The sequence below is a fragment of the Notothenia rossii genome, assembly GCF_949606895.1.
Source record: "Notothenia rossii genome assembly, chromosome: 5".
NCBI classification, from domain to species: Eukaryota; Metazoa; Chordata; class Actinopteri; order Perciformes; family Nototheniidae; genus Notothenia; species Notothenia rossii.
This window is the reverse complement of record NC_136903.1, coordinates 36,436,309-36,460,542: the sequence shown is the minus strand read 5'-3', so window position 1 is coordinate 36,460,542 and position 24,234 is coordinate 36,436,309. Positions and strand designations below refer to the sequence as shown.

Here is a 24,234-nt window from a genome sequence, read left to right as displayed (position 1 = left end):
TCTCTGGACTTTCAACCAGTTTACAGGAATTCAAACCTCTGTAGGACTTGGCTTGGGATGGAAATGTCCCCAGTTCAAGTCTGGATCGGACCAACAACACAGAGTGTGGACTATTAGCTGAGGTGCCAGTTTGGCATTGCCAATGTTTTCTTGAGCAAGGCACTAAACCCCTACCTGCCCCCTTGCGATAAAGATGGCAGTTCTGATATCTCTCCGTTAAAATGCATGTGTTTATGCATGTGTGTTTTCAATGGTGTGTATTAGTACTATGAAATGGATGGACTAACGGTGTAGATCACTGAATGTTCCCTGTAGGGATTGATACAGTGGATTCTTCTTATACCACACCCTATGCATTTACAAAGACGTAGCTTTTTAGAATGCCATATTTATTTTATATTATTATTATCTGACATAAGATACGTATGTTAATAATTGTAGCTCCAACCAATGTCTGCATTAATTTAATGTAATTGTTGGAAATGTTTTGAAGATTAAAAGATCTAAATACAGTATGTAGGTTTGATAGTGAGAAGTTGATTCACCATTTTTTTGTGGTCATATCTGAGTTTTTGTTGGATATTGCTGCTCAGCTCTCCCTTTACACAGTTGGGGTTTGCCTTTCAAACAAAATATGTTGAAGTTATTAACTAGATTTTGAACTGCTCTACAAGACAGGGCGTTATGTATCACTTATACAATTAGGAACAATTAGGCAAGGAGGTAAGTTTATTTAAGGCAAGGCAATTCAAGTGCTTTACAAAAATGAGAAGCATTAAGAGCATTATAGTCAATTAGTTAAATGACCACAAACGATTTGCCCTACATTGCTCCCTTGTTGGTAACCCCGTTGGACAGACCATCCTGTCCTCATCATGGCTTTGTTCAGAGTTATGCCATCATTTGAGGCTTCTTCACTATGAGGAAACGACTTTAGAGATACATGCTGTCAGTAACCCTTATTCTTCAGTAAGAGCATATCATGTTTTTGTAAAAGAAGCAGATTTTTATTTCGTAAGCTATACTGTTCTGTAGTGGAATATGCCTATACTGGTTAAATAATTTGCTTTACAGTTTTCACTTTCTTTGTTTAATTTGTTCTGTTATGAAGTTCTAATTCAGTGACTTTGACAACTAGGAGGGAAATCTTGATATCTGATTTGTTTTTCCGTACCAGTATTTCTGACATAAGTGGAGAGCTGGGTAGACAGGTGTTAGGAAGGATAGATATCTACGTGGCAAGAAGGTGAGTTAGCGATAATAAGATGCAACAATTTGGGGTTCGAACTTCTGCTTCTACCCTTTCTGTAGAAGCCTCTAATTGAACTTCTGTTTCCACCTGAAACTGTCTGACAGTCAGCCCCCCCCTGTCTCACAGACCTTCATTAATACACATTGTACAAGAGGGATTGATCCTCTTTGTCTTCAGACTGTTTAACACTCTGTATGGTGATTGGGTCTTATCAGCAGTAAGTCAAATCTACAAAGACAGCTTCTTGCATTCTCGGACATCTTTATTTCTGCGCAAAAAAAATGCATTTGCTAACTCTGTTTTCTTCTCTTCTAAAGTATGACTTACACAATACACAAACACATCTAATTGATATTTATTTGCATTGCATTTGGTATCAAGGTATTCCAAAAGTAAACGATAATAATCAGGTAATATGACTTTAATGATATGATACTTAGACGAGGTTACTGAATATATTTTTAAAGATGTAACGTGTAATTGTAAATAAATACATTTTAAAGTAACCCCCCCAAACCTGTACACACAAATATATTGAAATGTATAGGCTATATAGAAATAATATTAACAATTGAATTGTTGTTTCATTATAGACATGAACAATCACCAATTGAGCTGTTTCTTACGAGGGCCCGGCAACGTTTTTTCTAAAGAACAGCCTATCTTTTACATCAAATACACAGATGTAACACTAACACAAAAGTCAATTTAGCAAAATAATAAAAATCTGGGTGCCTCGTGTTGGATGACGTCACACCACGTCCTCCTGCCCTTTTCTCTTCGTGCGCGAGCTCGACAGTCCAAAGTATAAAGTAGCGCGAGCGCATTAACAGGGGGGAAAAAAAAGTATAGTCGACAGAGAGGAGCTCACACACTCTCACACACACAAACACACACACACACACACATACACACACACACACACACACACACACACACACACACACACACACACACACACACACACACACACACACTCACTCACTCACTCACTCACTCACTCGCATGCAGACCAGACACGTATCTGCTTCCACAGAGGAACACCGGCCGATGTGTGAACACGAGCGTTACAACTTAATTAAGGAGTAAATATCCGAAAATGGAGTGGGAGTTATGGATTTAACGCGAAGGGGACTTGAAATGGGCGGTCTGATGCTGCTGCTGTGGAGCTGCCTGCTGTCGGCGGTTGACGGTACGTTTACTTTTTGTTCACAACATGGATCCTCAGGGAACAAGGACAATTGATAAGAACATAGTAGTACACTCAACATGCAGCCCTGAGTTGTCTGTGTGTGTTCCGCTCCCTGCAATGGTCCCCACAATGAGACGAACTCGCTGTGATTCCTTGTCTGGAAGTTGAGGTTTTTATGTCCCAAGGGTACAACAACACAATGAAAGTGTCTAAACTGTGCGTCGGTGCGTGCGGCACACTGGAGGATAACCCCGGTGTAACTAAAGTGTTCCTCATGCTTTGTACAACATTTGTAGATACACACTTGATGTGTCGGGGAATAAATGAAGTTTGGAGGCAGCCTGGGCTATTTTCTCGGGCCTCGGCAGCTCCAGCCATTCCTGCTCGGTGTCGGGTGTCACGCAGACGTTCTGCTTTGATAGTGAAAAAGAAGCCGGAATGTCTTATTGGCAAAGAAAATGCTGCTGGACTCGCTAAATATGTCCTCCTTTTGGGTCTAGGTCTTTATAAGCCTTACTTTCTCCACTGTCGGGTTTGTGGTCCTAATATTTAATCTCAAAGTGTCCAGCCAGAGGCGGGGCTTAGCTTCCTCTCTTATGGATGCGAGGCTTTTCATCAAGTCTTAAGGCTAGAATCAGAATTTTGAGGGACTTGTACTTTACTTGACTATTTTAATCGTTTCCTACTTTCTACTTCTACCTCACTACAATTCAGAGGTATATCGTGTACTTAAACTTCACTACAGTAATGTAATACCTTTAGTTACTTTAGAAGAAGTACTTAAAAGTAGAGGTACCAGAGTGTAAGAATACTCTGTTATAAGTCCTGCATTCAAAAGGCTTCTCAAATAAAAGTACAACAGTATTACCATCAAAATATACTTAAAGTAACAACATTAAATGTACTCCTTATGCAGGTTGGACCTTTTCAGAATAATATATGATATGTTTTATAATGATTGATCATTCAAGTGTTCTCAAAGCTGGTAAAGGTGCAGCTAGTTTGAATGACTTTGTATACGGCAGGGTAGCTTGTGAATTTGTACCTCCTAATTGTAGGAGGAGTAGTTTCCAATGCTATTCCCTCAGTTAACTGTCAGCATTGTATCAGTCTGAAGTCAGTCTTCTTCATGGTGCACATCAGTAGTCTGATGAAACATCAGTTTGACGCCACTCATAACTGTAATATGCAAAGCATTTTACAGAGTCTGCTTGCTAGTCAATGTATTTTATTCACAAACAGTATACACATATAAGTACAATCATAAGCCATAGGGAAGATATTTGAAGTGGGACACCCCAATAAGTGATATTAAGCTTAGAAAAGAGACCCAGACACTAAACAAAGTATTCACAATACAAAGTACTAATGTATAATAGAGAAACATTACTAGCTAAAAAAATACCTTACAAAACTTATAACCCAAAAAATGTAAGTTCGACCTTGTTAGTTATGGTGTGTGTAAATTATTTGAAAAAAACAAACAAAGGAAATGTATACAGTGTGTCCAAGTGAGCTGCTGTAGCGCCCAAACACACATGAAGACATTTGTATAGAAACACTCTTAAGACATAATCAATACACACATCACTTTCTGTCAGGGGTGTACCAACACCGTATGCCTGGGTGATGGGTTCTCATTTTTAAAAGGAACAATCGAAAAGTCCTTTCTCCTTTTCATAGCCTTTGCCTTTAGATGAGGAATCTCAGTTTTCTGCAGACACAAGTTGGAAAACTGCATCATACTGAAAGTTGTCACTGCGCATGCTCAGTTTCTTAAAGTTGTTCATTTAGATGGCTGCTTTTGCTTTTATTTTGAGGATATTTGTGTTTTTATCATTTTGCATAATATCCTACAGAAAGTGACATCCATATTTTCCCTCTATTATTAAACATCTTAAATGTTTTGAATAAGAACATCACGTTAGGCCTGTCACGATAAATAATTTTGTTGGACGATAAATGTTCCTGGAAATTATTGCGATAAACGATAATATTGTCGGCACCATTGTAAGACCATTTTAGACCACTGACATACTGATAATATATCATAATAATTCAAGTACATCCTTTCAAACAGAACTTTTATTGAACATTCAACATTGCAAATGAAATGTGAAATAATATTAAAATATATAAATGATATATAATAAATAAAACAAATAAATTAAATTATAATAAATTAATTAAATCACACACAACCAAAACAATAAATTAAATAGACTCAGGCTGGAAAAACAGAGCTCTCAATCCATCTATCTATCCATCTCTATATAGATAGATAGATAAATATATATATATAAATAAATCAATATGAGCACACATTGTCTCACAAGCAAAACAAATCTCCTTAAAACAACAGTCAAGTGTACAGTCCACTGTCCATACAAAGACCCAGATGCCTCAACAGGCCATATCCAAATCTGTTTTTCGAAGTTTTTGAGCAAGGAACACCAACATGTTCGCATTGCCGGGCAAATGCATCTTTGATTGTAAACTGTCGGGAAGGTGGGGGCTCTCCATCTCCAGCTGCCGTGTTTGCTACCAGCTGGGAAAACGGAATGGAGTGGTTGTGTTTTAGGTGTAGTTTAAAATGCGGTGGTATTGCCTGCTTTTGTCGCTACCTTTTTTAAACAAATGCGACACACCGCCCGGATCATTCAAGTCCGTAGGTTGGCCTCGTTGATTTGGCTTGAATCCAAAATACTGCCACACCGGAGAATCGAGATGTGTAGGTTTTGTAACCAATTCCATTTCACTTTAAATTCCCTGTGAGTAAGTCACACGTTGTCTCCCGCTTGTCGCTATATTATTAATTTGGCTGCTACGCTGCTGTACGTGCACACAGAGTGTCCTGACCTGGCTGTGTGTCAGCCCCGCCCCTCACAGCGTGCATGGCCGGCAGCCACAGCACGTCTGGCAGCCACAGCGCTCCTAGCTAAAATGCTGGTCACATCCTTATGTAAACAAACACGCATGTAAACGGCAATTTATCGAGCTCAGAAAAGTTATCGAGTCCATTTTTATTTATCGTACGATAAGTCAATTTATCGATTATCGCGACAGGCCTACATCACGTCCAATGATGAAAGGCATGTATCACACTTCTGATGGTGTGAGATGTTACTCACTGAATAACAGTATTATAGCCAGTAGGGATGGGTATCGTTGAGGTTTTAACGGTACTACTACTTTAATCGATACCGCTTATCAGTTTGGTCCTTTAACGGTTCTCTCATCGGTTCTTTTGAAGAAAAAAAAAGGTATACTAACTAAACAAATTGTTGACAAAATTAAGATTGCTTTTTATTTAAATTAAATACATAGTATTTCCCATCAAAAGAACCAACAGTGTTTTAACAAATGGTATTAAATAATATGATGACAGAACTGTAAACAGAATAGCTGAAACTTTAACAAAATAAATAACTCAAGTACCTCTAATCATTAACCCATGTTTGCATAATGTAGTTAACTCCGTGTTTTGCTGCTAGCATACATAACACCTGACGTGGAAACTAGAGATGTCCCGATCCGATCACGTGATCGGAGATCGGAGCCGATCACGTGATTTTCAAAAGATCGGAATCGGGAGGAAAAAAATCGGGGGTCGGGATTAAAAAAAAAAAATGTAAATACTTTTTTTTAAATGTTGTATTCAATGTTACAAAACAAAAATTACCATGTTCAAGTCTTAAAGTCATCCTGAGGCCTTAGTTTTGGTTTCAAATTACAGAACATCATGTATGTGTTGCTTCTTTGGGGCTTGTTTTCATAGACCTGGTTGCTTATTTCTCTCAAATCTGGCTACAGAGTGGGCAGGGTGCAGTGTCTAATTGTAGCAGTAAGCTAACGAGTACTGAAAGCTTTATTTTGTTTTGATTCAATGCTGCACAACTGAACTGATCCAATGCTGCTGTGAAAGAAAGAAGCTATATCCATGTTGGATAGAATATCCAATTTAAATAAAAAAAGAACCTTAAGGGACAACTTGAATGCTTTTTTTTCTCTTAATGCATTGCATAAAGATCGGATCGGGAAAAATCGGTATCGGCAAATTGTCAAAATCAAATGATCGGAATCGAATCGGGAGCAAAAAAAGGTGATCGGGACATCCCTAGTGGAAACGTTACTCGTGGATGGGGCTACAGAGCTACTAGAAAGACAGTCGAACCCGGTGAATTCCTCCGTCTGAATGTGGTGCACTTTTGCTAAATGTTTAGACAAATTGCTCGTGTTACCGCCCTTACATGCTAAACTCTTATTGCACTTTTGGTAACGAGACGGGTAACATTTAACTAGGGATGCTCCGATCGATCGGCCACCGATCGATATCGGCCGATACTCACTCTCTGCCGATCGATCGGTGCTCTCTAAAAATGCCGATCGCATGACGTAAAATACGTGACACTTTTCTCTGTGCGCGGCAACACAAGCTCTCCAAAATGGCTTCACCAGTCTGGCATTATTTTAAGGTGTCCGAAAAAGACAATAAAATAGCGGTATGCAACGTGTGTGAAGCAGAAATCCTGCAGATCCACCCGCTGTGACGGACCGGTGAGCGGAGCAACACACACTAAGAGTTAGACCTAACACACTTAGATATTTTATCTACCTCTGGAACAAGCTAAACTAGTTATACATATATTTATTCTTCACTGTCGGGTCACTCATTACTGGATCAGTGAGCTGCATGAGATACTGACGGGCTGTCAGGAGAGAGAGAGAGAGAGAGAGAGGGAGAGAGGGAGCGCTTCCGCTCATTTCTCCCTTGTTATTATCCAAAGTTAATGTAAACTTGAATAATGTACTTAATTCGAATGTAATAATTATGTTGTTTGTTGTTTGTGGAAGCGCCAGTGAATGAGACCCATTAACTGAGTTTTAAACATCACTTTAAATGGAAGATCCCCATAGGCCCCGCCCACTCGATCAGATCGGTGATCGGCCGATAGTGATTTTGGCGATCGGCCCCAAAATTGGCGATCGGAGAATCCCTGCATTTAACTACACCTCAGAGCGCTTCTCTCCGCCATCTCCGCCGTGTGTGTTGCTGCATGTAGCAGAGTGTGTGTGTAAACTGCCCCGCCCCCTCGCACACAGACAGGAGAGAGATCTCTCGTCTGCATTGGAAAGATTGAAAATTACAAAAAATAATCATAGACACATTTTGCAGTCCTTTTGCATATTACAAACGGAGTTGGCGACACTAAAACTGCAATATAATGTTTGTGTAGCAATAATATGTATGACATGTGTTTTAGATGTCTCCAGTACCGATAAAAAGACCAATAACGTCGGAGCTTAACGGTACCACTGTCTTTAATAATTCAGCCCCGGGGCCCGTTTAATACCGGAGCTCGGTACCCGTCCCTAATAGCCAATAAACCTATAAAGTGCTACAACAAACTTCAACCCTATGTCCCTTTATCATTCAAACTTTGTCAGTTATCAATGATTTACAAAGCATCATAACCCATATTGGCTACTATTTACAATGGTACTAGTGAACTCAGTCCAACCTCCATTCCCTCTTCAAAACAGCATGACTCGGATGAACTTTAAATCAAGTCAAGTTAGTTTTATTTAAATAGATAAATATCACAAACCACAAATGTCTTTCTGCATAGGGTTAGTAAGTAAATCACAGTACACACAAACAGGACGACAACATTATTTATACAATGTACATAGGCATACAAACTGGATGGGAGGACATCAAGTTACTTTCAGAAACTCCAGGCACTACTATATAAGCACGGGGACTGAGGCCCCTAAAAAAGGAGGTGGCCCTAACTACATAGCACCCCACTGTTTTTTCATTATTTAATATCCCTGTTTAATGTTTAATGTTGTATGCAATGTTGTAATTGTATGACTGTTGACATCTTGTCCAAATTTGTTGACTTTGTAATAATTATTTCCACAGAATACTGTACAGGGTAGACACTATAAGCCTACATTTTCACTATATTTGGGTTTTGCAAGAAGAGATCAATAACTAATTTTGCATTTACATGTTTATATAACTATCCAATTCAGAAAGTAGGCATAATACAGTAATGAGAAAACATGTTTTTTGCTTTGTTCTACATTGGGTAGGGGTATATCAAAAACTAAATCATTTTTTCTGGATTTGTTCCTCTACTATATTGCCATGAAAACAGGCAGCAAAGCTTGATAGCTCTGTTTGGTCATAGGGATCATGACAATTCAAATGTTTGTCTGTCTAATCAGTTAATGCTTAAGTTTGACCCAAACCGTGCGCAGGAAACGGGCCTTCATATGAACCAGTGGAAGTGAAGTCCTGCGTTTTGCACTGAGGTGACCACATGGACACACACTTCACACCCACTGGCCAAATTTACCAAAGAAGTGTCAGTACATGGCAAGACAAACTTCACAGGAGTGTGTGTGAGCGAATGTGTGTGCTTGTGTTTGTGTGTATCACTTTGGAAAAATAGGAGTATTGGCACCAGTATTGAAACACTTTATATTACAATGCATTGGTAATGCAAACTATTTTAAATACGAATATTGTTTACACATCATTTGACGCTGATGAATACATTGGACATGGAAATAAAACCCCTAAAGAATAAGAAAGTATTTATTAAGAGTTTGTTTAGTTGTTGGGAAAATGGATTAACTGTCACCTTGAGTAGAAATACTGTGTTCTTAATATATTCCGGTAAAAGTAAAGAAGTATTATCAGCAACATGTAAAAGTAAAATGACTCTTTTCACATCATTATACTCTTATAGAATATTATATAACATCCTTTTTTGTATCACTAAGTACATGTAGGAGCATTTTAATATTGTAGTTTGTCAGTGTCGATCCAATGTGAGTACATTTTTGGAATTGATTAGTACAGTACTGCATCTTATCATTATCATGTTTTTTTAAGTTAACAGTCACTATAAACTGTTAAATACACATAAGAGTAAAAAGTGTAATATTTGACTGTTTTGGAGTAGAAGGATAAAGTAGCATAAAATGAAAATACTCAAGTTCAGTATAATAAAATAGTAAAAATAGTACTTAGTTCACTACTTAAAGCTGGGGTAGGTAAGTTTGAAACCGGCTCGAGATACACTTTTGTCTATATTCCATGGAATGCTCTTAACATCCCAATAGCAATGAATATCTTAAAAAACGTCATCTGTGGAAGCCGTAGCGCTGTAAAAAGCATGACCAATCATCTGAGCCAGCCCGGCTAAAGTATCTGGATGGCCTACCTGCCTGTCAGCCTTCCATCTGTGCACAAACTTATCTCGTGCCCTCATTGGTCATGTGCACGTTCGTGTGTGTTGGAGGAGGGGCTCTGTAAGGAAGTTGCAGATTTTTTCCGGCTGTGTATTTTCAAATTCTAGCGCACTCGAGCTGGTTTCTCCAAAATTACCTACCCCACCTTTAAGTAAATAGGTAAAAGTATACATCCATGGTCAGAAGTAGCATTATAAAGATAAAGTGAACATGTAACACTGATGAAGTAAAGTAGCAGCCATTAACACATTTGAGTAAATGGTAGAAAAAGTGTATATTGCATACAATTGATTGTCTCTTTAACGATGGCGTAAGAGTCTGAGGTTGTGAAGTAGCAGCCAGTAATAACAACAATACATGATGGAATAAAGTAAACTCTGCCCTTGTGCAAACATGTCATTTACCCGATCTTCCTCACTACTATCTCCTTTGACCAACATCCGGAACATGACATCACCTGGTAGAAATAAATCAGTTGACTGTGCCTCTGTCTGCTCGTGCTTCAAAGAGACAGGTCAACTGAGTGTTTCTTTGTTGTCGGGCAGCGATACATTGGACATATTTTGTTTATAACTAAAAACTATTGAGGTTTGATTCCCAGCTCCACTAGCTTCTTTTTGGGTGGGGGATCTTCTATTTGGGTGGGCGGGTCGCACAAAAACACTGTTAGCCCAGCCAACCTGAGTATTCTCTCTTTCCACTGCTGGGAAAAGCCAATAGGTGATGTCCACACTCTGCTCCTTTAGCCTGAACTATATGGACCAGTGCATTCAGTGCATGCACTGAGGCTGTTCTTTTGTCTGCATGGAGGCACACTCCAAACTCAACAAAACAGGGCGAGACCTGCCGGAGGTCGACTGAGAACAGAGCAGCTCTTAGCACTTTCCACCCATTTTGCTTTTTTATTCATTAGGAAATGTAGTAATACGTCTACAGCCTTGTTTTTACACCTGTCACTGTTTTACCTTTCATAGAAGTTTGCTTATAAATTGAAGTCTAAAATTGGGAGAAATCATGTTTTGTGTCGTCAACAGCGACACAAAACAGAGATTTGAGATTTGATACCTACAGATAAAAAAGATGCACACAAATGTTGTTGGTAAGCTCTTGGCAGGAAAATAAATTGGGCAAATATGAGGGGCTGAAGGGGAGGGGGAGAGATTTGGTGACTGAGCTCAGGAAAAAAAAAAGAGTGAGAAAAATATGAATATTTGTTCCTGTTGGCGTTACTCTCTAGGTCTAACCTCCAGTAGCGTAGTGCTCTTTAGATTTGATACAAACCTGATGGAAAGAGGACAGAAGGAGAAGAACAAGACAGGTTTGAAACCCAAACATACTGAGGGAGGGGAAAGAGAAGAAGAGAGGCAGGACAAAGGGAGAAGGAGAGGAGAGAGGGAGGAATGGGAGCAGAGGTGGAAGAGAGAGGAAGTCTGTGGCAATCTACCTTGATTTCCCTAGGGCCCCCCCCCCCCACACACATACACACGGGCTGCATACATATGCTCCCTGCGCCCGTCCAACAAATTTTTCTTGTCCCAACTGGGGAGGTGTGAAGAAAATGTCTTCCTTCCTTGCACCCCCCCCCCACACACACACACACACACACACACACACACACACACACACACGCACGCACGCACGCAGAGTTCTGTTAAGATGGACTCTGATAAGATGTAAAGCGAGGGAGCCTTCTTACTCCAAGCAGAACAAAGCAGGAGAGTGTGTGTGTGTGTGTGTGTGTGTGTGTGTGTGTGTGTGTGTGTGTGTGTGTGTGTGTGTGTGTGTGTGTGTGTGTGTGTGTGTGTGTGTGTGTGTGTGTGTGTGTGTGTGTGTGTGTGTGTGTGTGTGTGTGTGTGTGTGTGTGTGTGTGTGTGTGTGGGTGGGTGGGTGGGTGGGTGTGCGCAGAAAGGGGTGCAGCAGTGCATTGCCTACACTTTAGAAACTTCTTTTGGGACCCTTCTTTCTTTTCAAGCTGCCACCTCAGTAGGCTACGACCTCCTCCCCCAAACACACACACACACACACACACACACACACACACACACACACACACACACACACACACACACACACACACACACACACACACACACACACACACACACACACACACACACACACACACACACACACACACACACACACACACACACACACAGAGGCTGAAGGCGCGTCTCCCCCCCTCGTACTTCGATTGTTAATCCCATTGACATACTCAAATGTAGTTTTTTGGTCTCTTCCTTTGTGTTTTGTTGCACCGATGTGCTGACACACACACACACACACACACACACACACACACACACACACACACACACACACACACACACACACACACACACACACACACACACACACACACACACACACACACACACACACACACACACACACACACACACACACACACACACACACAACACAGTGCCAGGTGCAGTGATGTCATCTGTCTTCACTTAACAACATTTAATAGCAGTTGGTAGGTTTAGCTGAAATATGTTGCGTATTTTCTATTTATTACATCTATTTAACAACCAATGTTGGTTAGAATAACAATTAGATGTAGTAATTACCTTTTTTTTGGACGAACAGGAAGTTAAAAGGCCAGTTGTTTAAATGAAAAACCTCTATCAGACCAACTCCAACACTTGTATGATTGACCTGTCTGCTGAAGTCATGCCTTTTCATCCAGACATTCATATACACCATTTAGTATTACATGAATGTTTTGTGTGTCTTTTTTCATAGTTGGGTTGAAGTACATTTATGAAGAAAAAAGACAAACTTACATTTTTAAAACCACTATTTGACACATTTGCTTACATGTTGTAAGAGCTTGGTAGGGTTTTGGTCAATGCTGTTGGCTTGGCATGTGGGTTTCATTTCTCTCTCTATGCTTTCATTTGTTATATATAAAGTGGCAGATAGGGCTGTACCCGAATATTCGTTCGTTGGAGTAATATTCAGGTTTCAATTTCGTTATTCAGATATCGTTTTTTTTTATCGCGCTGCGGCTGCCAATTTGAATTTATTGAAATCTCCAATATCAAGGCAAGGCAAGGCAAGTTTATTTATATAGAACTTTTCAACACAAGGCAATTCAAAGTGCTTTACAACAAAGGAAAGACATTAAGACATATATCAACGTAAGAGCTTGTGCCTCTTCGGGGGGTGCTAACACTTAACCATAAACGTTATCGTTTACTTTCTCCGTCTTTATATATAGATATGACTTTTTCTCCGTTAATCTCAGTCACATTGTTTCCATAGCAACAACACCTTCCTGTCAACAGCGCTAACTCCTTCAAAAATAGAAATACAAAATAGGAAGCCAAGCCAAATTACACTTAAGACATACAGCTGCAACGAAAGTAACAAACACAATGTAATATCCTTTTCAATTCCAAAGAACACAAATTGGGTTGTATACATTAACAAATAACTACAAAACAACAATACTCTAGAATAACAAAATTAATGCCGTGAATAAACCGAAATACACGTGTTGAAGCGTTTCGCTGCTGATTACCACCCCCCTGTGCGGGTCGAATATTCGCTGCTGATTACTACCAAATATCCGGAGCCGGAAAAATTGTATTTGGGACAGTCCTAGTAGCAGAACTGGTTCCAGACTTGGGCCTTGTTTGAAGGGGTTTTTCTCATACAGAAAATCAACATAAAGGCAAATATGTCAAATTGTCTGCACATTTATGTTGGGAGGTCATTTCCTAAAGTTCTGGTATGATCCTTTTCTTGTGGAACAAACACGTGTATGTATTCCATGAGTTAGGGCTGCTCGATTATGGCAAAAATCATAATCTCGATTATTTGGGTCAATAATTGATATCAAGATTATTAAAAATGATTATCCATTTACTTTGAAAACATCAATTTATTGGAGAAAAAAAATGTGAACAGTATGTTTTTAACAGTTGATTACCCTGAACTTTAAGTATAATTCAACTGAAAAACCAATAAAAAATAAAAATATTTGAAAAAAAAATAAAGTCACAATAACAATACAAAAATAGTCGTTTTATTTAGATTACGTTGTTTTCGTAATCGTTGCAAGACATAATCATAATTGTGATTAAAGTACGATGAATTGAGCAGCCCTACCATGAGTGCAATGTTTGGATCCAGCATGCAGGGGCCCTTCCTCTCACCAGCTGCCCCGAGGAGGTTAGCCAGCAGCACTAATCCTCAGTGGAGCGTCTCTGTTAGGCCAGAGGTGACCTCAAGGGCCCCCCAATGTGTGCTCTGCCCCTCTCTCTGATATCCTGACATTTATTTTGATATGTGTCAGTTCCTATGGACTTTTGATCTGTTCATAGATCAGCCTTTTCATTAGTTTTTTATAGCTGCATGATTGTGAAGTCATATTGCTGCGATCATGTTAGCTTAATAGATGGAAGTTACCTCTATAGTGCCTGTGTTCATTGCATGTCTTCTTGTACGAACAAAACCAAAACATACAGCACAGTAAGACCTATACAAACTGCTTATTGAAATGTGTAAGACAACTATTTGAAACCAAGTAGTTTAAAATAGACATTTTCTTTCAGTCGATAATATGTGTTCCAGTAGTGAGGAGCTCTACTGGAGGGATGAACAGTATTCCTGAAAAAATGTCAATACATTAAAATAAAGAAATTACATTTGAATTTAAATTCAATGAGGTATAGTAGAGTGTGAGTGCAACATAAACAAATTGTTTAGGGTCATATAAAGAGTATATGAGAGTGGAATCTGGTTATAAAAAGAAACTGTGGAGGGTTATAGCTGTTGGCAGGACATCTTGTCTGCATCGGTCCCTGTAACAGCAGAGCTGAATCAGTGTTAGAAAAGTAGCTCTGCTGTTTGTCCCGTAGCTTGTGGCAGTCCGGATTATCCATCATATCTATCAGTTTATTCCATTTTCCTCTTCACAACAACTCCAAAAGTGTCCGTTTTGCAGTCGATGACCAGCCTAGTCAACTCCACAAAATCCTCCACTCCTCCTCCTCCTCCTCCTCCTCCCGTTCATCACATATACACTGCAGAATCACTTTTTTATTGTTCAATCAATGATTCATTAATTCAATTCAATGTTAGGTTTTAATGACCTGGTGTTGTTTTAGGACAGCATCACACAGACAGAGGCCGTGTGTCTTAATGCTGGGATTACAGTAGACATGTTGTGCCAAACCACAGCGCAGCAGCTCTGCCACCCTGCCAGGCCAAAACCACAAGCCTCCCCAGAGGCTCTGCTCTGTGTGACAGCTACCACACACACACACACACACACACACACACACACACACACACACACACACACACACACACACACACACACACACACACACACACACACACACACACACACACACACACACACACACACACACACACACACACACACACACACACACACACACACACACACACACACACACACACACAGTAATCTGCGCTCTGACATATACATACTCTGCAGGCGTTCTGTTAGCGTTCACATTCTTGCTTTCGTACCATGTTGATTAGTGAGCGTTAACATTTCCTATACGTGTCGTCCAACTTTTTTGGGGAAAGTTTATGAAGCGTTCTAGGACAGAAATATTATTGTAAAACTTGTTTGTGCATACAAAATGTTTTTTCTCTATTCGCTGCTGATTGTTGCCAGATGGCAAACATGTTAGAGGTTTTATGTTTTTGAGCTTTGTTCTTGGGATGTACTGTCCAACTTTTTCTGTTCTTTTACTGTTGCTACAACACGAACAGCATAAGGGTCAGCAGGACATGTTGTTTTGTCTAAAGGGGCTTCAGTGAAAATGGAAATGCTGGTTCCATTCTCTGTGGCTGGATGCATACATAGTTTTCTACAGTGTTTTTTTGTACACTGCCATGTTTGTTTGTGAGATGCAGCCTAGTTAGTCATGTAACAGACATGATAGGCTTTTAAGCTGTCTAACCATATATTCAAAAACAAGCTGAGATAAAGATGATAACAACAGTAACATAGTCCAATATTCCAAACAAATCATTAATTTGCCCCTGAGGTAAATAAAGGAAACACATTAAACACAAGACAAATAATCAATTTCCTTCATAGCTTTAATAAAGCCATCCTCGTAAGATTAAAGTTAGGAATGTCATAGTTTTTCAGAAACTGTAAAGAGAGTGATAAAAACCTCTTTAAATAGCTTATCTTTTATCAAGCAGGGTAAAAGTGTCCTTCCTTTCAGCCACTGGGCAAATTCCAAAGTTTTCCATGAACGGGCCATACACAAAAATTCAAAAGCCCTCTAGATGAGAATTTGAAACGCATACTTTGGGGTTAAGGAAACGTTTATAAATATATATGAGTGTGAACCAATGTGTTACTTGATCCTCTTTTGAAACTCTTTTTCAGGCTCACCTCTCCTCCTGTTTGCCAACCGGCGTGACGTGCGATTGGTCGATGCCGAGGGCGTGCGGGGTGAGTCGGCCATCGTAGTTAGTGACCTCGAGGATGCAGCAGCGGTGGACTTCCTGTATTCCGAGGGCCTGATATTTTGGACAGATGTCAGTGAAGAGGCCATCAAACAGACGCACTGGAATCAGTCATCAAACTGTAAGACTACATCCTGCGTGTTGTGTTGATTCTGCTGCTTAATGAAGATTTACTCACAAAGGCCAGCCCTTCCTGTTACATTCTCACTCTGTGTGTGTTTTGTGTTGCAGCCCTCAAAGAGGCTCTGGGAACTGGGCAGACTGTGGTGGTGTCGGGGCTGGACAGTCCTGATGGGCTGGCCTGTGACTGGTTGGGTAGAAAGCTCTATTGGACAGATTCGGAGACCAATCGTATCGAAGTGGCCAACCTGGACGGCACCTCAAGGAAGGTCCTGTTCTGGATGGACTTGGACCAGCCCAGGGCAATCGCTCTGAACCCCGCTCAACGGTAACACCTTTGACATAAAGATAAAGACAAAGGACCTGTTAAGCCCGAGAGACCCCGGTACCGGGGCCCTTCCGCAACATCTTGCAGGAAACAGTTTCTGAGGGCATGTTCATTTAATAAACTATAAATGTTTTATATCCATGTAACGGGAAGAAACTCGTCTAACTGATCATTTTTATTTATTTAAAAAAACAAACAAAAAACAATGCTAACGCTGAGCCTCTGAATTAGCAACAAGCGAAAAATGCTAACAGATGAGTGCACCAAAACTCACCCATAAAACCTTATTATTTATCCTTTCTGCACATCCAACACATCGATCTGATTGTGAGATGACACAGAATCGATGGGTACAGACATTATCACTCAATGATACGAACTCGCGACTTTATAAACAAAAACAGACATCAAAACATGTGGCGCTAGGTAGCTAAAAACGCTAACATGGCTTACCTGTGTCGTAGTCTGGTCAAAAGTGGTCTTCAATGGCATTAAAATGATAAAAACGCTGCTGAAGTTAATCCATAGGTTAATCCAATGTGTCCGTGTCCCTTTGAAATGATTTCTGATAATCCATAAGCAAATAAATCTGCTTTTCCGTTTCCAGATGTCAGAGCTAGAGATAGGTTCACTCTGGTGCAAACCTGCATGCGCGAAGCCCACACCTTTTTAGTTTTACCATGTGTGTTTGTGGGGAAACCTCCCTTCGATTCTATTGGCTCTAATGATTCGAAAGAGATGTCAATCAGCAAAATCGACAAAGGGGGGCCAGAGATATGGAAAATCCACCCAAATTACCCCAGAAGTGTTTTTTTTTTGCTAAACCTCTCTAAAAAGGTTTTTTTTTTTCACTTGTTTTGCATCAATCTTGATACAGGGTACTTATTATATGTTGTACTTTGGATTCCTAAAGCTTTTAGTCTAAAAACCCATCATCCAAGGGTAGTTTTCACTATAAGTAAAAAATAAATTTGGGACGGACACTATAATTTACAGTTTTTTACTATGTTCAATCTGAATTTTCTTTAAAAATAAAAAACATCTATATTGATTCTGACTTTTCTACATCCAACTCACAGGTTTATCATTATTTTGAGAACAAAGATGATTAATTTTACCCTTTTAGAAGGGAAGATATGGACATTTGTTCTGGGAATGTCATTTTAGAGCATGAGACCTGAAAAACAGGCTCAGGGTTAACACAGGTTAACACAGGTTAATGAGGTGTCTTTAAAAGTGTCCCTTAGATTGTTTATTAAAGGAAAAGTCACTTTCTTTAGCACCTCTTGTATGTTTTTAAGAGACTAACAGAGAAAACATCTTCTAAGTCTTTAAATGAAAGTCTTAAAATATATTAGCAGCACAGTTTAAACAATGTTCCAGGCAGCGTGGCACACCTGAGCTGGAGTACCAGGGTGCAATAAGAGTAAGACGTGAGTATGATCAAAGCCGATGGTTGAAGAGAAGGCCTGCTCTGCACCCTGTCCTGTCGCCATGGTTTCACCTCACACTGACCTCGCTCTTCTCTTACACACTACTTGTTGGGTCAGCAAAGCCTGCTCCGCAGACGGTAGATCTACTGCTGTGGGTTTATTGAGTCCTGTTGGAATACAGTACAGCAGAGTGACTTATGATTGTGTTTTAACAAATGTGTGTGTTGGTTTGGGGTACAGTAGTCTCCAACCACGATTCTGAACTGTAACCAGAGGTTCAATGAGTCCACAGACCTAAGTTCAGGCTACATGTACTGCAAACTTAAACACTGTCTTTTTCCTGTATTACTCAATCGTTATGTATCCATCATACTGTAAACAGACTGAATACCATGTCAGCTCCGGTAACATTTGGAATCCTTAGCTTACATGTCTATAGATTACGATAACCACTGGGTGTGTCTGTGTTTGGAGTTGTTGACATATCTGTTGGTCATAATGTAAATGAACCTCAGTGGGTGCAGGGAGAAAGGAGAACAAATAAAGTTACTTTCAGAGCCCTGACAAATTTGGATATGACTTTTGGTAAGCTTAAGAATAGCATACAATTAGTTTAACAAACTTGTATTAGATGTATAAAATAGGTCAGTGGTATATGGAATTAAATCATCTGCTTAAAGATGAACATCACAAGGAACAGTGGCAACGATGATATTATACAGGGAAGCCAGGTCAAAAACATGCATCTTCTGATATAAGTCAAGATTATTATTTTTTTAGGTCTTTCACTTATGAAATGCATTATAACCCATTTCTTAAAAATGCATTATTATACACATTGTAGATGTTAACATATTTAAACTGATATATATTACCCAAACAAGGCCTGGAAATTAAACATTTGTAAAATTGAATAAATGAGTGAGAAGAAAATGACATGACATTTAACAGAAACAGAAACAGAAATGGAGAGTAAAACAATAACATTTGACATGGAAACCATGAAAAAAAGAAAAGAAAACCGGGGCAAAATGCAATATTTTGCAAGAAACAGCGTCTGAGGGTTTCTTAACATTGAACAAACTATGAATGTGTCATACTTAACGGGAAGAAGCTCAGCTATCAGCAGGGGCGGACTGGGGGGAAAAAGTAGCCCGGGGAATAATTGACAGACAGGCCCACTTAATGCGCGGCATGTATCGGCTGGCCCAGCGACGAAAGTATGTTACTTAACAAAAAACCCTATGCATTTTATGTTATTTTGGACCATTATTCATATAGTAATCACATTACCTGAGCCCTTGAGTTGCCTAGAGCAAAATAGTTACAGCATATATTTAGTGATTTTAACGTTTACAGATCATTGATGCAATAACATTTTGACCCAATTGGCCTGACTTGACACATGGGCGTAGGAAGCATCCTCAATGTGGATGAGACCATTAAACAGGGGGTGTCGGCAGGTGGTGGACCTCACCTCCTCTAGGGGGGTCCGGGCACCTCTTCTAGCGGGGTCCGGGGGCAAGCTCCTCCGGGAAGATTTTTTTTTAAATGTTGAAGTTAAATGCATCAATCTGGTGCACTTTTAGAGCAAAATTAGGGACTAAATCTATGGAAGTCAGTAGGGGTTTGGACTGTGAGCCGTAGGGTCGCCGGTTCAAGTCCCCGACCAGACCTACATTTGGAGTGTGGACTTCTACTTGGAGAGGTCCCAGTTCACCTCCTGCCCTGCCGTGGTGCCCTTGAGCAAGGCACCGGATATCCCCTTTCCCCCCTCACTCCCATTGCTCCCCAGGCGCTGTACAATAGCTGCGCACTGCTCCTAGTACTAGACTCCTGGTACTAGGATGGGTTAAAATTAGAGAACACATTTCACTGTGTGTGCTGTGTGCTCTGCATGTGTGACCATTAAAGAGGGTTTCATCCGTCCCAATTCTTCTTCTTCAACACCCATATAAAACAGAACTGTAAACAGATTAACTTTTTCTTTCAACATTTATTTGAACATTAAGTGGAGGCAAAAGTGACTGCACCCAAAACAATAAACCTGCTAGCTAACTAGCCTAAACTCAGGAACAGAATGTGGGCAACACGTTCTTCTCCACAGCTGCGCAACCTCTGAGTCAGACGTCACTTTTCTATCCTACGGGTACAGCCGTACAGCCACTCCCCCTGAACCCCGTTTCCCTGCCAACCCCCTTCCCTATGCAAGCCCCTCCCTCTGAACCCAGGGCTCGCTACAATACTGTATACAAAAACTATACAAAAATGTCTTTACGCTTTGGAGCTTGTTTATCCATCTGTAAGCAACTGCCAGCTAGGTCTCTCAGTCACTCACTCCTGATCGTTCACTGCGCAGTGACAGCTGCTACGGGCCTGATGTGTGAAATTGAAACTGATAGATAGAAAAAAGGTAGCCTATCAAAACGGCCCAGCCCAGCCCAGTGGGCCACACCCCACTGGGCTGGGCTGGGCTGGGCCGGAACACTTACTAATGTGGGCCGGTAGGATTTAGTTAAGCAAAAAAAAGAAAAAGGGAGTGGCCGGAACACTTACAAATGTGGGCCGGTAGGATTTTTTTTTTTTTGGCCCTCCGGCCCACACACATCACCAGCCCACCGGGGAAACTCCCGGTATTCCCAATGGCCAGTCCGCCCCAGGCTATCAGACAATATTAATCATTTTTAGCTAAACAAAACACAAGGGTAATATCAAGTCTCTGAATCAGCCCTCACCGCAGCTAAGGCAAATCCAGACAACACACAACTTACCTTTACAGAGCCAAAAACGGCAAAGACGTTTGCTGTGTTTCTGATCAAAAGTTGTGTTCAAGAGGCGCTTTCACACCAAGTACTTTTCCCACAAAGGTTCCTGAGAACTCTTTAGTTCTCATGAACTAAGTACAGATCGCGTTCACACCGGAAATTAGTTCCTGGGGGTGGATTAGGCAAATGAAGCCGCCGACGTCACTTCTTCTTCTTCTGCTTTGGGTTTACTGGCAGGCCGCAAACAACTTCACGGCGTATACTGCCGCCCAAAATCCCCGGCCGGAAGTCCCTGGAGTTAGTAAGTTAGTTCCGAGTAAGCGGCCAGAACGCCGTCACCTCCTCATCTCCACCGCTCCCATGTTTTATTTTGTGTTGTCATAAGTTAGTCTCTCTGCGTTTCTGCGCTGGGCTAATGCTAATGCTAATACTTCACAAACGTTTTTGGGAGTTTGACGGGGCGTGGTTTGCATTCCTCCCAGCCAATCAGACACAGGAACCTTTTTCTCCCACGAAAGTCCCTGCTCTCTAGCAGGGACTGAAAAGGGGGTAAAAAAGGTTATCTCAAATTAGTTTAGTTCCTGGGACTTTTTGGTGTGAACGCAACTAAATTGTAGTTCTCAGGAACCTTTGTGGGAAAAGTACTTGGTGTGAACGCTAGGGATCGACCGATATTGCTTTTTCAAGGCCGATACCAATACCGATTATTAATCATTAATCATTAATTAATTAATTAACTAATTATAATTATAATATTAATTATAATCAGAGCACAGTGGGCTCATAGGGAGGGGGGGGCAGGAGCTCCAACAAGGTGGGTAGGACAGAGAGTGAATAGACAATACTATACAGAGATGCTGTATGAGAAACCAATGCGAGTTTGGAACATTGAACAATTTAAATCTATTCCAGTGGACCTCAACAATGAAATTATGATCAGTGGAAATGGCCATGAAATGAGACCTTTAAACTATTTCCGCCGTTTCCCTACAGGTACATGTATTGGACAGACTGGGGAGAGGAGCCGAGGATAGAGCGAGCCGGAATGGACGGCAGCAACAGGTACTGAACCTTTTAAAACCCTGAACCAAGCCAACTGAACACAGTTATACGTTTAAAGTAGAGTATCCCCAGTGCAGCCAGATTTATAGAAGCAGTAACAATTCTACAAGAACATCACAAAATGAAAGCAGCAATGGAATGACCTTTTTATGTCCTCTGTCTCGAACAGGAAAGTGATTGTGGTGACGGAGATATACTGGCCCAACGGTCTGACCATAGATCTGGTGGAACAGAAGCTGTACTGGGCAGACGCCAAACTCAGCTTCATTCACAGAGCCAACTTGGACGGATCCGCACGGTAAGGCCCTGTGTGTGTGTGTGTGTGTGTGTGTGTGTGTGTGTGTGTGTGTGTGTGTGTGTGTGTGTGTGTGTGTGTGTGTGTGTGTGTGTGTGTGTGTGTGTGTGTGTGTGTGTGTGTGTGTGTGTGTGTGTGTGTGTGTGTGTGTGTGTGTGTGTGTGTGTGTGTGGGTGGGTGGGTGGGGGTGGGTGGGTGGGGGAACATGCAATTATTAACACACGCAGTTGCGTATTTGGCTCAAAAAGCGTGGAATGTTGGTTATTTTCTCCATCTAGGATGACACCAGTGTTGTAGCCAATTCACCAATTAACGAGTCAAAGACACTCTCGAGTCACCACTCTTCGAGTCCGAGTCCAAGTCCGAGTCACCCAAGGAGTGTCCGAGTCGAGTCCGAGTCATCATTACCTATGTTCAAGTCCGAGTCACCTAAGAAGAGCCCAAGTCAAGTCCGAGTCACAAGTCTTCATGTATTAACCTTCATGGATATATGTGTTGAAATGTAGCTGCTCCTCTACATTGCTTTTATCCTGTCATGTTATATTAATCTGTCTATTGAACTGCTGTGAAGCGAGTTTGGCTACAATTCTTGTAATAGGTGCTATACAAATATAAAGCTTATTACTAATATTCATATTATATTATTATTATTGTAAATGACCTTTAATATGTCTAAATATATTTCAAATGAGTTACCTTTTAGAGAAGTGATTATATTTGTATGCCAATATTTTCCTATGGTAAAGTTTTCGTTTTGCACTTTTATTTTTATAGTAATAAGATCGGGACTCTTATTTTGAAGGAACTTTTACCGGTTAAATCGGTTTACTGATATAGATTTAGCCCCAGAAAGCACATGGCGCATGCAAAATGACGTCATTCTGCATGTTAAGTAGCCATGTGCTTTGTGTTATCGGCTGAATCTTTATTTATTGATTAGATCACGTTACTCTGATGATAGTGTTCAAGACAGCCTATATGTCTGAACTCGATCCTTAGAGTAATGTGTTACGGAGCCTTCTCTTCAATATTTTTTCCACATAACAAGCATTTTGAGCTGCTCTTTTCCAATGTGGAAGCAGAATGTGTGAAAGCATACAGCACAATGCGTGGTGTGTTTCTAGACATATCTGGACTGGAATAGCTCGGCCCAGTCCGTGAACTCGCCTCACAGGTGCACACGCCAGGATAGAGGACATCAGACTCCAGTGAAAACTTGCCCGAGTCCGAGTCCAAGTCAGAGCGTCATTGTACAAGTCGAGTCCGAGTCATCGTGGGGGAAAGCATTCACGAGTCCAAGTCAGAGCGTCAATGTACAAGTCGAGTCAGAGTCACGAAAATCGGCACTCGAGTCCGAGTGATGCGCTGCAGGGGTTATGATTATGCACAGTCCCGCGGGGGACAGGTCTGAGGATTTAAACATTAAATTAAATTATTATTATTTCAACATATTTATTATGCAACACCAGCGACCCGGCCCGCATCTTCTTTGTTTTTCCCAGAACCGAACCTGAAAAAAAATGTTTGAAAAAATACCACCCGCGAATCACTCTTTTTGCGGGTCACCCATCGGGTACCCGACTCGATGCAGGACTCTGGTGGGAGGGTGAATATAGTTGCAAAATGACTTCTGTTCAAGCACCTTGAGAGGAGACATTTTTACTCAGGGGCCTGCCGAGGTGTTGGAATCCTAATGTAAATGATTTTTCCTTAGTATGACTATAATCAATTTCCTCCAATATTTTAAAGTTAAGGTTACCTAAACTTATTTTAGGGGCCGGCCGGCTTTGGCTCAGGAGGTATATGGTTGCCTCAAATTGAAGGGTTGGTGGTTCGATCCCCAGCATCCTAGTGCAATGTGCAGGAAAAAATGTATTTGTAGACGAACAATGTCTTGTATCTACATAGCGCCTAGAAACAAATAATGAAATCAAAAGTGGGGGAAAATTGTCGGAAGCAGGTTTATTTTTTTTAATATACGTCGCTGGGAGGAGGCTCTGTCCTCTGCCCTGCCAAAGAGGAACTATGTTTTCCATAGACATGAATG

The 24,234-nt window shown here is 40.7% G+C and overlaps 1 protein-coding gene across 1 annotated transcript in view; it reads left to right on the top strand.

Moving 5' to 3' along the window:
• The first annotated feature begins 2,076 nt into the window (after positions 1 to 2,076).
• Positions 2,077 to 24,234, top strand: part of lrp5 (low density lipoprotein receptor-related protein 5) — a 95,470-nt gene continuing 73,312 nt past the window's right edge. Inside the window, exons 1-5 of the mRNA XM_079680039.1 lie at positions 2,077 to 2,444; positions 16,105 to 16,305; positions 16,416 to 16,632; positions 21,824 to 21,892; positions 22,062 to 22,190. Coding sequence (XP_079536165.1) covers positions 2,366 to 2,444; positions 16,105 to 16,305; positions 16,416 to 16,632; positions 21,824 to 21,892; positions 22,062 to 22,190 — 695 coding nt within the window. The 5' untranslated portion in view covers positions 2,077 to 2,365. The remainder of the gene's footprint in view (positions 2,445 to 16,104; positions 16,306 to 16,415; positions 16,633 to 21,823; positions 21,893 to 22,061; positions 22,191 to 24,234) is intronic.